The sequence below is a fragment of the Streptopelia decaocto genome (assembly GCF_964273445.1).
Source record: "Streptopelia decaocto genome assembly, chromosome: 18".
NCBI classification, from domain to species: Eukaryota; Metazoa; Chordata; class Aves; order Columbiformes; family Columbidae; genus Streptopelia; species Streptopelia decaocto.
The window spans coordinates 4553547-4567951 of NC_138673.1; the positions used below are offsets into that span (position 1 = coordinate 4553547).

General features: G+C 43.9%; 1 protein-coding gene across 1 annotated transcript; it reads left to right on the forward strand.

Annotated features, from left to right (window-relative positions):
- Positions 1–398: 398 nt before the first annotated feature.
- LOC309447618 (3 beta-hydroxysteroid dehydrogenase type 7-like) lies at positions 399–12787 on the forward strand (the record flags this gene model as incomplete). The annotated part of the gene is made up of 6 exons (XM_082068428.1): positions 399–597; positions 3738–3893; positions 6701–6809; positions 10198–10297; positions 11162–11324; positions 12348–12787. The coding sequence occupies exons 1-6, from the start codon at positions 450–452 to the stop codon at positions 12785–12787; spliced, it is 1116 nt and encodes a 371-aa protein (XP_081924554.1). The 5' UTR covers positions 399–449.
- Between the last annotated feature and the right edge of the window lie 1618 nt (positions 12788–14405).

Here is a 14405-nt window from a genome sequence, read left to right on the forward strand (position 1 = left end):
GCCTGACTTGGTCATCGCTGAGACTCTTCATGAGAGAGGCACAGAGAAACAGCTGTGCCAGAGGCCGAGTCTTCCCTCCCCTCACCCCAATCTTCAGACAGGATCGAGCAACCTTGGACAAAGCCAATCCCATTATTCTTATCCAAATGGCAAATTTAAGAGCACACATTCATTACAGCACAGCAAGGAAAAGGTGTATTAGCCACTCTCTGGCAGATAAAACATGAGCTGGAGATGCCCTCTGATCATGGGTACCATGGTAGAAGGGAAAACAAAAACCCGATTTATATATAACTGGATGGAGTTAATGTTCAACCAGTAACATTATATAACAGTTAAACTTTAGACTTAGTTCAGAAAAAATCTATTGGCTGAAAGATTAACGGTGCACGATAGGATCTTGGCAGCAACCTTCTCTCTACTCCTCAACCGCAAAAACATCGTCAGAGATGGATAGAGCCTGGGTCTACCTGGTGACAGGAGGATGTGGTTTTATTGGGGAGAAGATTGTAGAGCTCCTGTCTCAACAAGATTACGTCAAAGAAGTCAGAGTTTTTGATTCAGTAGCAAGAGAAGAAGTAAAAAAATTCACCACAGGTAAGAAAAGGGCATCAACTTCTATTTAGCAGCCATAACCCTCCCTTTCAAGAGAGCTGGTATTATGCTGGAGATGCCACGGTTGCATGGGGTAGGAACCTGGGGGTTAAACAGACCGGCTGAAGAACTGCCAGCTCAGAGAGGTTTTTCAGTATAAGACTAAATCAAAGTAAAAAGATCCATAGTGTGTAAGCCCAGGAGATAAATCACAAGGAGGATCGAAGTCCCCATTCAGTTGTAAGAAGCAACATGCACTCCGAGTACCTGACATGGGAACTTGGCTGCCTGGTTGTTTCTGCTCAACCAGTCTGACTAACAGCAACTAACACCTTCTCCTGACCTGCTCCAACCAGGCACCAATTCTGAGCAAAATAACCAAAAAACACTGACAGTAATAGATTCAAGCTCAGCATCTGCTGCAGATATTGTGAAATAAATTACTGAGGTAATTGAGATAAACCTATAGTAGCCTTACTGTGCTGTGCATGAAGAAGGAAGAGGTGAGTCTCAGTAAACATGCTCAAAGATACTAAATGAATCCATTTGATCATATTCTGAGAGCTGCCTTCTGAAGTTTCACCAGGGTTGATTACAGTGAGATATGTTGGGGAAAAGCAACCTGTTTTACTGGATTCGAGAATACCCACACAAAACAAGCCAATGCAGCTCATGGGCTCTGCAAGGTTAATGGTGGGCTGGGCCCCCCTCTCTCTGACTGTCCAAACCTTCAGCCTGCTTTGAGAGAGGAAAAAATGATGAGGGAGATCCTATCTGTTATGAGATATCAATAGAAAGGGGATATTCTTAAAGCAAGTTAAAAGACTCCCAGGGAAACATCACTATCAGAAACCCTCCCTTTGGCAGATGAACTCACCAGACTGGTTTCCCCAGGCTCCAGGTTGCCTTAAAAACGCCCATAACTGAAGAAAAAAAAAAGAACTGTTTAAAACTTAAGAAGCTGCCATAATCCCTGCTCCAGGAGAGCTCTGTGGCCTGAGGCCACAGCAAATCCCAGAAAGATGAGGCAGCAGCATCCCTGAGGGGCCATCCCTGTCCCTGTGCCCCAAGGCAGAATCAGCTCAGCCACAACCTTCCTGACAGATCTTTTTCCATCCCGTTCCCAAGCCACCTCAGGTCACCAGTTTCTGCACCATCAGGCCATTTTTGTTGGTATAGTCTAATCTACTATTTAAGACTTGACATCTCATGGAACCTTACAGGTAGAACAGGCTAACACTGCAATTTTTTACAACAAACATCCTGATTTGAAAACCACCCCCCTTCTGCTCCATGCTGGTTTAGGCTCAAACACGTCTGGTGTGCTCCTCTCTCCTCTGCAGCTCCCACTCCCTATATCTCTGGGCATTGGCGTTGTTCTCTTCTGGAAAAGGGTCTCTGAGGGTCTTCTCTGGACAGAGAAGCCAGCTGTGGCTTTGCCAGTGCTGAGTAAAGCCGATGGATGTGTTTCTTCCACCTGAAAACAATTCTCCTGTTTGTATTGTCAGTGCAATTACACCTTTTCCACAGTTGCAAGACCCTGCTGACAGGCGATAGCCCCTAAAGCTATCCTGGCCCAGCCAATTCTTTCACAAAGACCAGCTGCCTCTTCCTTACTAAGCCCAATATCTTCTCTTTGTGCCTATCAAATTTCACCTATATTTTTTTTTGCACTCTATTAGTTACGTTCAGCTCATACTCTAATCCTCCACTGTACTTTGAGTCCCTCCCAGTCTGATGTTATCTGCTGATTTAATGAACAAATCTGCCAGATTCTTGATGAAAACAATAAAAAAGATTCAAATACAGCAGTAAGCCCCGGAGAGCCCCAGGGCAGCCACCTACCACAGCTGGCAATTCCCTGGGAACTGTAACTCAGCCAGCTTTGTGCTCACCCTAATGGCGCTTACTTACACCAGATTTTACTCACTCACTTATGAGAATGACACAGAGTTTCCAAAGCCCTTCTAAAATCAAGATAGATGACATCGACCTGTTCCACAATATCCGTACAGCCTGTTAACTTGTCATAAGAACAAAGGAGATTTATCTGACTTGATTTGTTCTTGACAAATCCATGTCAGCTGCTTCTATTCTCCTTATTATCCTACAGGTGCTCACACACATGTTGTGTGTTCCTGAATTTCCTGGGGTGGAAATCAAGCTGTTCTGTAATTTCCTGCCTCTTCTTTACCTCTTTTCTAAGCACAGGTGTTTCATTTGCTCTCTGACAGTCTTCCAGTGCCTCCTCCAAAAATTCTCCAAAGTAGCTGACAATGCAATAAAGCTGCAGTTACTTCCATCACCTCTTTGGAAGCCCTGGATAAACTTCATCAGACCTTATCAATTTGAAAATGTCTCATAGCTGCCTTATATCCTCTCTCCCTGTTTTTGGCTGAGCTCTCATTCTCTTGCTGGTCTTAATTGCAGCAGCTGCCTTAAGACAGGTGATGCAAAAGAGGCTATTAAACACTTCAGCCTGAGCGGTCACAGGCTTTCCCTCACCACTAAGTAGCAGTGAAACCCCATCACCATGAGGCTGCTGATGTCCTGCTTCACCTCACAGCACCAGCAAGGACTTTGAGCAGAAGCCTCTTCCTCTGCACCCTGGTCCTCCAGGCAAGCGTGTTACCTCTGCTATGCAGATGTTGCCTTCCTTCTTTTTCTGCTCTATTCTCTATCCCTTGAACATGCCTGATGTTATTCCCAGCAAGCTTGAGAAGTCTCCTGTCTGAAGGAAACTGTCCAGCATAGCTTCGCTCCTTCCCATGCACTGGACCAAATCCTGCAACCAGTTGCAGCTCTGGGCCAAGTCTCTGGCTCTGTCTCACCACTGCCCGTGGATGCACGCTAGAGATTTGCAGCAACAGGCACAGTTATCCTGACCCACAGTTGATGCAAACTGGTGTAAGTGCTGTGCTGAATTAAACCAGATGCAGATCTGGCTTCTTGGGGTTCCAAAACAGGATATATTTTCCCCTGGTGTGATGTATTCAAATGGCACAGTCATTAGCTAGAGTGTGCTTCAGCTTGCTCTGCAGAGAAGAAAGCCTTCCAAGCTGGATCCTCATCCTGCAAAAAGGTGGGGATGCTGATTTGTATTTTTTTCTCTTTGCGTCTATGGTTATATTACTTTTCTGCAGCTACCACTCTTGTGACAGTGACGAAAGGAGATTTGCGAGACTACAATCTGCTCCTTGCCGCCATGCAGGGAGTTGACGTGGTTATTCACACAGCTGCTATTGTGGACTACAGGAACACCGTGCCCTTCTGGGAAATGAGAGCTGTCAATGTTGGGGGTAAGCTCTTTAAAACAAGCAAACAAATACAGCCTTAAATTCACGTCTTGCTGTAGCTATACAAGAGGCCATGAGAAACGTATCCTCTCTGACTTAGCACTCCCTCATCCCCTGAATTTCACAAGCGTTGCCCTGCTATGAGGTGAGAAAAGTGCCTGGGACCTTTCCTTTCCAGTGGGGAGGTTTCTGCCTTTCCCCCTCTGTCCTTGCTCAGGGCAGATTATGCTGCTCCTCTCCACTTCATCTTATGAAGCCAAATCTGGACCCAGTCATTAAATAGTTACTCTGTTTAAGGGTATAACTTTCACTGTCAGTACTGAGATGATTCAGAACATGCCTATAGTGGTAAGAAACTGTTTAGTATGTGACAAGGGCAACAATTTAAAGTTAACCCTGTACTAGATAGCTTTTAGTTTTCCTAAGGGAAAAAAATCCCTACAGTATATACCTGTGCAAGACTATACCACTCAAACTGCACCCACACTATAAGGGAGTGGTGTTTAACTATAGTCAGAGTTCACAAGTATTATTATCTACAAGCCACGCATAACTGAGAGCTCCACAACATCTTCTTCCTACCACCAAGAGCTGATTTCTTGTTAGGTGCAGGATCTGCTTAAAGAAAATTTGTTCATAAATCTAGGAAATAAGCACAGGCTATAAAAATAATGAAATCCCTATTACAGCAGCAATTCCAATGGCACCTCAGGCTGTGAGATGCTAAAATAGTTGTTAACCACGAGGAAGGAATTTTATTTTTCTTAATATATGTATCTGTCTCAAACTCGATTACTGCTTAGGGCTCCCACTATTTACTGATGCATTCCAGGGCTATGTTTAAACTGCATCTTTCTTTTCACTGCTGTAGTTGTTTTCCAAACCAGATGCTTTTAAGAGCTTGTCTTGTGCATGTGTACCGAGCATATTCAGAGCCTGAGGGTTCCCACTGCCTTTTAATGGCTTTGTGAGATCTTCATTGTCTCCTTGCTAGGAGCAAGGTACTTCAGCAGTGAGGTTTTTACAGATAGCAGCAAACACTGGGCAACTCCCCTGTTCAGCAAACCAAACCTCCTGCAGAGGTCGGTGACGTTCCCAGAAAACCACACACGCAAAGGTTTTACCAATGCTTTGAGGTGTCCTACCAGGAGCCTTATTTTCAGAGGGTAACCATTCTGCATTTCTGCCTCCCCTTGGATGGGGCTGCTGCCTTCACTAGGGCTTCTCAAAATACTTGGATTGAGGGATTAGTCTAAAGCTTTATATTAAAATCATAGCAGGCAAAAGAAGAAAAATGAACTGTATTTGATACCTGCTGTAGACATCATGGGGAAAAAAATATAGGGTCAGGACAGGTCAGCTATTTAATCCTCTAGCTGGTTCTTCTGTGTAACTCAGGCCACAGAAATCCATCCAATTATTGCCTTAAGCCTAATGATTTGTGGCTAAATTGGACTGTGTCTTTTCAAAAGACTTGTTGCCTGGAATTAAGGAGTCCAAGTTAATGGGCTATCTATTATGTCTTTCAGCAAGCCATAACAATGCTGAAGAGTATTAGTGTGGCTATAGTTAATTACCATTTCTGGCAAAAAATCTACATGTTTCTTCTGCTTTTATTCTCTCTGTTTTAACCACTGGTTGCCAAATCCTATCATAGTCTAGTTGACTAGATTGAAGGGTCCTCTTCTGCAAGAATTATTTTTTTCATCTAGTCACTTAAAGACTTTTTAATCTGCTTTTTGTTAAGCTGAATGGAGTTTAACTCGGCTGTTTCCAGCGATGTTTCTCAACAGGGGTTCTCAGTTAACTTTACATATTGTGATAGGCACATGGAGAAGTAAATTGAATCTTTTCCACCAGGTCTTCATATTGATTCATGCCTTCCAAAAGTAGCCTAAGCTCAGGATTTCCTTGGTAATTTCAGACTATGCCCTTAACAACAAAGAGAACATAGAAATCACAAGCCCTCCCTATGCAAGATCTGCAGCAAAGCTCAAGGGCAGAGCCTGATTAGCCAGATATAAATAGGATGGAGATTTTCAGAAACCAACTGTATCAGTGTTTTCCTCTAAGATCTGACTTATCAGATTTTAAGACCCTCAGTATGCAATCATGGTTTTGTTGTTGTCATTGAGGTTCTTGTAGAATCAACTTGTATCAAAATCATGATGAATGCAAAAACTATCCCTGGAAGAGTTTTAAATCATTTAAACACCCTCCCTGCCCCCTAAAACCAACCAAACAAAAACCACACACACTGACAAAGCACGCTGCAGATTTGTCTGATTTCATGCGGATTTGTAAGCTGCCCCCACTATTTTATTTACAATTCTGCAGCTATCAGGAGCCTGTTGCAATGATTTTGAACCTGTGGTCATCCTGCAGAACTTCTATAGAGCAACATACGTAACTAAAACACTGATTCTTCTGCCAGAAGGCTGCAATTCACCATTTGATAGTCTACCCATGAATCAGAAAAGGGTGGAAAAAACGGAGTTTTGCTCAGCTGAGCTCTTGGCTTCCTTTTTGTTAGCAACTAGTAAGTCCAAGTTAAGTCAGCTACCAATAGCCATAGAGGTTAAGCCACATTATCCTATAGATGTAACTGTTGCTCTCATGTTATAAACCATCCATGCGTGTGCAAACATACCTGAGGAACTGCAGCTCTGACCTGTCTCTTTACATCTTTTCAGCCATAAAATAGATGGGTCTGTTCCAGGTCAGAATCCCAAGCCTGGAAATCTTCTGGTTTGCACGCCAGGAATCACGACAAGGTGGTTAATGTTTGTCCTTCCCAATCTGCTCCACAGGTACTGAAAATGTATTAAGGGCCTGCTGTGCCCTGGACATCCCATATGTTGTCCACACAAGCTCCATTGCTGCGGTGGGACCAAATACATTGTGTGAGCCCATGTTCAGGTAAGGCTAAACAAATCACCATCATTCTGGATCTCTGGTTAAGCAGCAATGAAACTGCAACCAGATGGAGATTTTTGCTGTGGCTACAAAGGAGAAGATATGTGTTCCCTGTCCTGTCTACTCTTCTTCTTTCTTGAAAATCCTTCTTTGCTGCTCTTCACTTTGAGAAACCACACCTCTTCTCAAACTAAACTTGACCAATAGTGGATACCTCTGACTGAAAGAGCTGGTTGAAAAATGTATGACCCAACTGCACCTCCAGCCTGTCCCCTGTATGTGCAGCACCACTCCTCTCAGCCCTAAAATCAGTTAAGGTCTCAGATGCTTAAGATTTGTGATACGGTCAGGTTGTACCCTGCTGTTGGGTCAGAGTTTTTGCCGGGTTCAAGCATTGCTGTAGCCATCCAGATTGATCAAACCATGGCAACTTGTGTGCAAGGGCAACTGGCTCAAAGTCAAGTTTTGTGTCTCTAGGCCGCCAGTCTAGACACAGCTGGCTTCAGTCATTTGGCTCTAGAAATTTGAGCCCAGCTAGAAAAAGGTGCTTAAGACAGAACTTTAAATGACCTACAAGCACGAATTTTGCACTCACAAGTAAGCCAAGGCATAACCCAGTTGTCACCCAAATCTGTAGAAAAAAAATGCTTGGCTTATGAAAAAAATCCATGAGAGCAACAAACCTCAAATCTACTTGGGGACCATGAGCGCTAGAGGCTCTGTGTCACTGAAAAGCTATGGAATTTGGTCACGAGCATATCTAAATCATTTCTAAAAAATGAATGCAGATACAGGCGCATCCTTGTCAGTATTTTAGTTCCGCAACTTAAGAGACAGATATGAATAGATGTCTTGAAAAATCTACCCCAAATCTCACCTGAGGACAGTATTTTTGCTTGCAACAATGGCACCAATGAGTGCACACAAAAACCCTTCTGGGCTGATGCTCACAGAGCTACACACGAACATCCTCTGCCCACCAACTCCAAATCCTTCTACACCACAAATGCAAATAAAACCACCACCTAGAGCCTTTAGCTCATTTTGCAGAACACACTCAGGTTCTCCCATGTTGCTGAGAGAAAGCCTGAGAGAGTGGGCCTCGTTGTCCAATGATTTTCATTTTAAATTAAGGGAGCTACATAACGCAAAATGAGAGAAGGGTCAGACCCCTAGTAAAATATTACACCACTTGGCTCAACAGGGATCCCAGCAAAGAATATGTAATATGGCTCTGTTTTCCAGACTGAAAGCACAGGTGATCAGGCTTTCCCATTCCTCCTCATCTGCCCCCCATCCCCACCCAATCTGTTCTGCTCTTCCCCCTCACAGTCCATGATTCTGCCTGCCTTTTTCTTTTTCTCTGTCCTCCTTCTCTATCATTCCTCATGTAATTTTATTTAACTCACTTTTACGTGCTTGGGAATTGACACAGACAAAGCATGATTAGTCTCTGGAACAGGGTGATGGGTGCAGGGATAATGCTCACACCTCAGCATCCGACAATAATAGAAAATGCCTCTGTCAGTCTCAATCCCTCTGAGACAGCCACCGCTGAGATACCTTCTGACAATGCTGCTCCAGTCTTATTAGCGTTCAGTTATCTGTGATCGTTTTGAAAAGCAAGAGCATTATGCTGAGCTCTTTGTTACTACCAGGCTTCAAAAGGGGTGGGCGAAGGCAAACACGAGCAGAGCTCTGCAGCCCAGGAACAGCAGGAAGGTTTGCCCCTTTGTGAAGCTGCTTTTAAAAATAAAAAGCTTCACAAGGCAAAAAAATAAATTTGGATTTAAAAAAGAAAGCAATTAAAACTAGAACTTCTCAATAACCCCTCCTATTGTCTTGGGCCTCTCCTGGGCTTGCAACAAACCACGCACAATCAATCTTTTGTCTTGCTTGTTTTCTGGTTTGTCCCTTGCTCATCACCCATAAACACAAGGAAGGGGAGGAGGGTTTTGTGATAAAAGCCCAGGGTGGGAGGCTGTTATTTCTGATGCTCCTAATTTATATCTGTTGCTGTGGCACAAGAAGGCCCTGATCTCAGCTGGGATATCTGACACACAAGATACTAGACTGCCAAACAGGAGAGAGAAAGGCAACAGCATTGTCCGTGTTTTACACATAGAGATTTGAGCATAGGAAAGAGCAATCAAGTTAACTTGCCCAAGGTCAAACAGGGACCCTGAGTCTGAGCTTGCTCTCCCAAGGCCCAGCGTTTGACAAAAAGACCTCTGCTGCAGATTTGCTGCATGAACTCATTGCAGGCCACTGCACCCTTCCAAGAGCCCCAGCTGCAAAAGTACAAGTCTTCATTGCCTGTGGGGTGTACCCCATGCCTGGCAGAGTCTGGTGTTTGCCTAGGGTGAATTTCTCTAGGAGAGCAAAATATCGAGTAAATTAACTTTAAAATTACCCGTGCTAGTCACAGCAGCAGGGGAGCAAGTGGCCACACGGTATTCACAGATGCTCCTTCCCAGTGCTTCAAACAAGGTTTCTTCATTCCCCAGCTCCTCCAGAGTTTAACTTAATCTGCTTAACCAAATCCTGCAGTGGACTAACATTGATCTAGAACCAGTGAGACAAAACGGCACTCTGGCAGGGAATAGAGCTGCTTTCTTGGTTCTCCTTGGAATTATTTCAGGGCCTCTGAGGCCAGTTACGTGATAATCCCCATGGGCTTTGCTCCTTGCAGCTCTAAGTCAGGAGGCTGAGGAGCAGTTTGGGTTCCATATTGGCCACCAAGTGTCCCCAGCATGGCTGTGAGCCCTGCTTGCCCTTAGTCATCAGTCCACTCATTGCTCTTCCCCTTGAGCAGAATTTACTAGGAGAGATAAAGGAATAATCCCAGCAGGAACCCACTGATTGCAGGTCTTCCAGGAGATCACTAGCAGCTCTATCATATCACTGGCATATGTCTTCCAATACTAATCGACTCCGTGAGAAAATTAAGCATCAGCTTCTCCTTTTAGTTTATGGCTCATGAGAGGCTTTTCTCTACCTCTAATGAAAATATGAAGTAGGATTGTTCTCATTTTCCTTCTTGTGCTCTTTTCACCTTGTCCAGCCCCTTGAGAGTTGCTTTAAGAGGTAACTCCACCGCCTTCTAATTTCCATGCCAGAGTGTGGTTTGCTTCAATCCCAGTATTAGACAAAAACATATCCAGCTCTCAGACATCAAACCACCACCCTCATGCAAACCTGCCTTGGAACACCGAGAACCACCTTGTATTTCTTGAGGCCTTATTTCTCCTAAACTGCAGCAAGGAGCTCACATTCATATAACACACAGCCAGTGGTAAGTCCCTGGGGAGCAGTGACTGCAGAGTAAATCATGCTGTGACAAATGCGCCCTACTCCATGGTTACTCACCATCTCCCACAATCTATTTCAGGGGAAATGAAGACACCAAATACAGTGGAGAAGTGGAGCTGCCATATGGGAAGACAAAGGCCATGGCCGAAAAACTTGTATTTGAAGCCAACGGCAAAAAGGTACAAAAGCTGATGGTAGCGCCCCTGGTATTACAGCACAGGGTGGGTAGAAGGAGAGAGCTGGTTTGAAAGACCCCACAGTTCGTATCCTGGTGTGTATCCAACTGCTGCCTTGACTTGATGTACAAACCGCAGTGTCTTAAGCTTAACCAAAGCCTGACCTTCCCACAACAAAGGGTGCTGCCCTTCGAGCCTGTGCTTTAACCCCACCAGAGGACTGTGACTTTGGAAAGAGCTGTGTTAAATCAGGGCATAAGAAACCAGGTTCACCTGGTTCACACTGCATAGAGGTATAATTTTCAGACTTGTCTGATTTAAGAATAAAAAATATTAGTGTACCCAGAGCCAGCCACCTACCTAATTTAGCTGGCTGGTCTTTTTAGATTCCCAGTACAGTCAGCAGACAAATGAGTTCTTCTAGAGCACAAAGTAGAATGTAAAAATAAGACTTCTGTCCTAAATCACTGCCTGGAGCATCTCTCTCCCGGCTACTATTTGAGGCCAGCCAGCTTAGCTGGCTTCCTCTGGTACCTGATTTTAGTTGTTGCAAACACTCATTTATACATCACATCTGCACAAGGGTCAATGCCACTTGCATCCTCCATCCAACAGCTCTCAGAGAACACCAGAGGGGTACAAGGTGTGCTGTGAAAACAACAAACCAAAAACCAACAAAACCTGAACTGGGCACCTCCTTGCATTTTTAGGGACCCAAAACAGCTGTCCAGATCACCTCTGCAAAGGTTGACTCCCCTAGCCCAATATTCCCAGGTTTTGGTTTTATCTGGCAAACTCAGCATCACTGTGGAAGATTTCATCTCTGTATCCAGCACTCGCTAACATGCTTCCCATTTCTTTTTACAGCTGAGCAATGGTGGTAAACTCACAACCTGCATCATCCGTGCAAACACAGTGTATGGGGAGAAGGGAATGTTTCTTCAAGAGTTGTATTCACTTGTCAAAGCCAAGAATGGTGTGATGAACTACCTAGAACCTGAAAACACAGAGCGCAATTACACGTATGTGGGTGAGTGAACGGTCGACCTCTTTGCATGTGGTGCTGCCAGGCTGTTCTAGTCACAGTGGATTTTACACGTCAGCTTAACCATCATCTTTCAAGACAGAGAGATAAGGATGGTGAATAAACAAAATATTTTTATAACCACAAAACTTAGACTAGCTAAAAGAATTTTTTAAAAGTGGTTTACATTCTACTGTTTTTCTTGGGCACAGTATTCTCTTTTTTCTTCTCCTCAATATAGAGAAAATGTTTAGAAAAATGGGGAAAAAAAAATCTAAGAAAAAAAAAAGATAGAGATCTAATCTTTCTTTTCCTAGGTAAACATTTCAAGGGATATATGGGGGGAAAGAGAGAGAAATTCAGACAACATTTAAAAATACATTTTTGGTTTGAAAAGACAATTTCTTCTCCATTAGGAGAAATTAAGCTACCAGTACTTCTAAAATTTCTTGCAAAGAAGGCTGTACTACATAACTGATTTTAGCGAGCACAAAAAACTACTCACAAAACCTACAGAAAGAGTTTGTTGTGGTGTTGAATGAATTTCAGGGGAGTAGAACTCACCATTAAATCATGCAGTTCTAGCTATTTCTGTGCAGCACACTTATATGTCTTTTTCCAAAAGTGCAGATAATAGTAGTTTGAAAATGCTGTTAGAGAAGAGCCGGGCCCAGATAAATCAAGTGACTTCTTCAAAGGCTCACAGCAGAGCCAGGAATCAAACCCTCGAGCGCTGCCTCCCATTCATCCCGCTCTGGTACAAAACACTGCCCTTCCGCCTCACACGAACCAGCATCACAAGGCACATTAATTGTCCAGCTCAAAGGGGAGACCAAAGGTTTAAAGGGCCTTGAAGGTCTGGATTAACTACTCAGTCTCTCCACAGTACGTCTGAGGAACACGAGGAGTGCTTTCCCTACCTCGCATCACTGAGGCCGGCAGATCCAATGTAATTATTCACTCCTACAGTAAACAGGAAAATTTAGCTCCTCCTGAATACCTGTTTGTGTCCCACTCTTATTTCTCCAGGGAACGTTGCGTGGATGCATGTCCTTGCAGCGAGGAACCTGCAGCTGAACCCAGACTTACTTGCAGGACAGGTGTACTATTCCTACGATGACACTCCAACCAGAAAAGGTTTTCTGATCAGGCATCAGCTGTTGTCCTCTGCAGACCCCTCAGTCCGATTAGGCTCACGCATCCCTTACTGGAAGATGTGGTTAATGATACAGCTGCACAGGATAATCAAGGTCATCTTGTATCCTTTCTGGAAGCCACGGCCTTTCCTAAACTTGCCTTTACTGAACACGATTGTCACCACCTTCTCCTATGAGACAGACAAAGCCTCCAGGCATTTTGGGTACAAACCCCTCTTCACCTGGGAAGAGAGCAAGCACAGAACTGTGCAGTGGTTGAAAGCGGCTGCAGGGGACCTGCAATCCCCCCACCTTCCCAAAAAGAAGAACTAAGCAGCACTTTTGGGGTAAGGAGGGAGCTTAGCACACCACCAAGTTTCACTTGAACTTCACAACATGCACAGATCTTTGGCAGGAATTTTGCAAATCCTGGTACAGAGACAGAGAAGGAACAAAGTGTTGGGCTGCAAGTATTAAATATACCCTTGTCATGCCAATAACTCAGCTATTTTAAGAAGAAACTTCCAATCTCTTGTGTTAACAATATATAGGCTGATTTATTTTCTAATTGTATGGACAGATAACTGATGTCTACAAGCTTAGAGGAGGGATTCATATGGTTTGTAACTCAAAATCCCTTTTCTCACAGCACTCTGGCACCAAAACAAAACAAATTAAAGCCCATGTTCAGCTGCCGCACTGGCAGACAGTGATTTCGGGGAAGCCCTTTGGGGCTGCGTTTGTGCTAAATAACGTCTGAACTTCAGGAGGAAGAGGTCATTCCAGCTCATTCCGTGGCACTGGAGCTATAGAGTCCATCTAGGAGCAGGATTCACAGATTATATTTTCCAGACACAGACAGGGCAGGCACTGCCAGCAGATTCACAACAAAAACTTTATCAGTTTTTCAGCTCCTTTAAGACATAGAGATTGGTAAACCTATATTCAGCAAACCCAGAGATTTCAGTTTTCACTTGAGGTCAGAGGATGTATTTACAACACTGGTTCACATCTAAAATGAATTCTGTTGGTATCACAATTCTGTGACCGTGGAACCATCTCTTGAGTTTTCCTGCAGTTAAAGTGTGCACATGAACAAAGCTTAATTACAAGTGTCCTTATCCTCCTGGAAAAAGCAAGTTCCAGCATGGCATCCTTGATAGAAACGATCAAAATTTGCTTCTTGTTAGTCACAGTAATTACCCAGGAAGGAAAGTGAAGAAATACTGTATGAGTTGCCAAGTTAGCTTCACACTCACAAGAGAATTCTTTGCAAAATGAGCTTACAAATCAAAAATCATTTATTCTGGTAATTCATTAATAATTTTATATAACAAATTTGGGGGGAACTACTGCAATGTGCTCAGAGAGAATCTGGGAAGGTTATCAGTTATCAGTTCCCTGCTTTTTTTTTGTTTCTCCCACCGTTTGTGCTGGGAGGTTTTTAAGAAAGGGAGTAATAAAATTGCTGTGTTTTCTCTTTTACTAAAAGTTCTCTTTGCAGTTGGTTTATTTTGGCCATTATTCAAACGGCAGCTGACAGCTTGCTAAGAATTTGACAAAGAAATATACACCCAATTTCTCATGCACGTCGCCAGAGCATCGTCGCAGTACAGCAGCGTAGACCCCAGCAGGCTTTAATGCTTCTGCAACCTTGGGCTTATGTTGCCAAAAAAAAGAGCCACTGGGTGGAGCTGCAAGTCTGTGAGACAGGTACCCTCCTCTCGGAGCTCAAGTGTAGGAAATACTTTTGCTTTAGCTGTTTTTTCACCATAGTCGGAAGAGCTGCCCAGGCTGGGGGGCTGATGGATGGGGTGGGGGTCTTGGACCGTCCAGGTTTGTCCGCGGTCTGTGGCGTTTGGAGTTCTGGCCTCGCCTTGGCTGGCTGGCTGCACTCGGCGTTTTATCTTCACGGAGTCATGTAATCAAAGAGACTGAGGAAATGATTTTT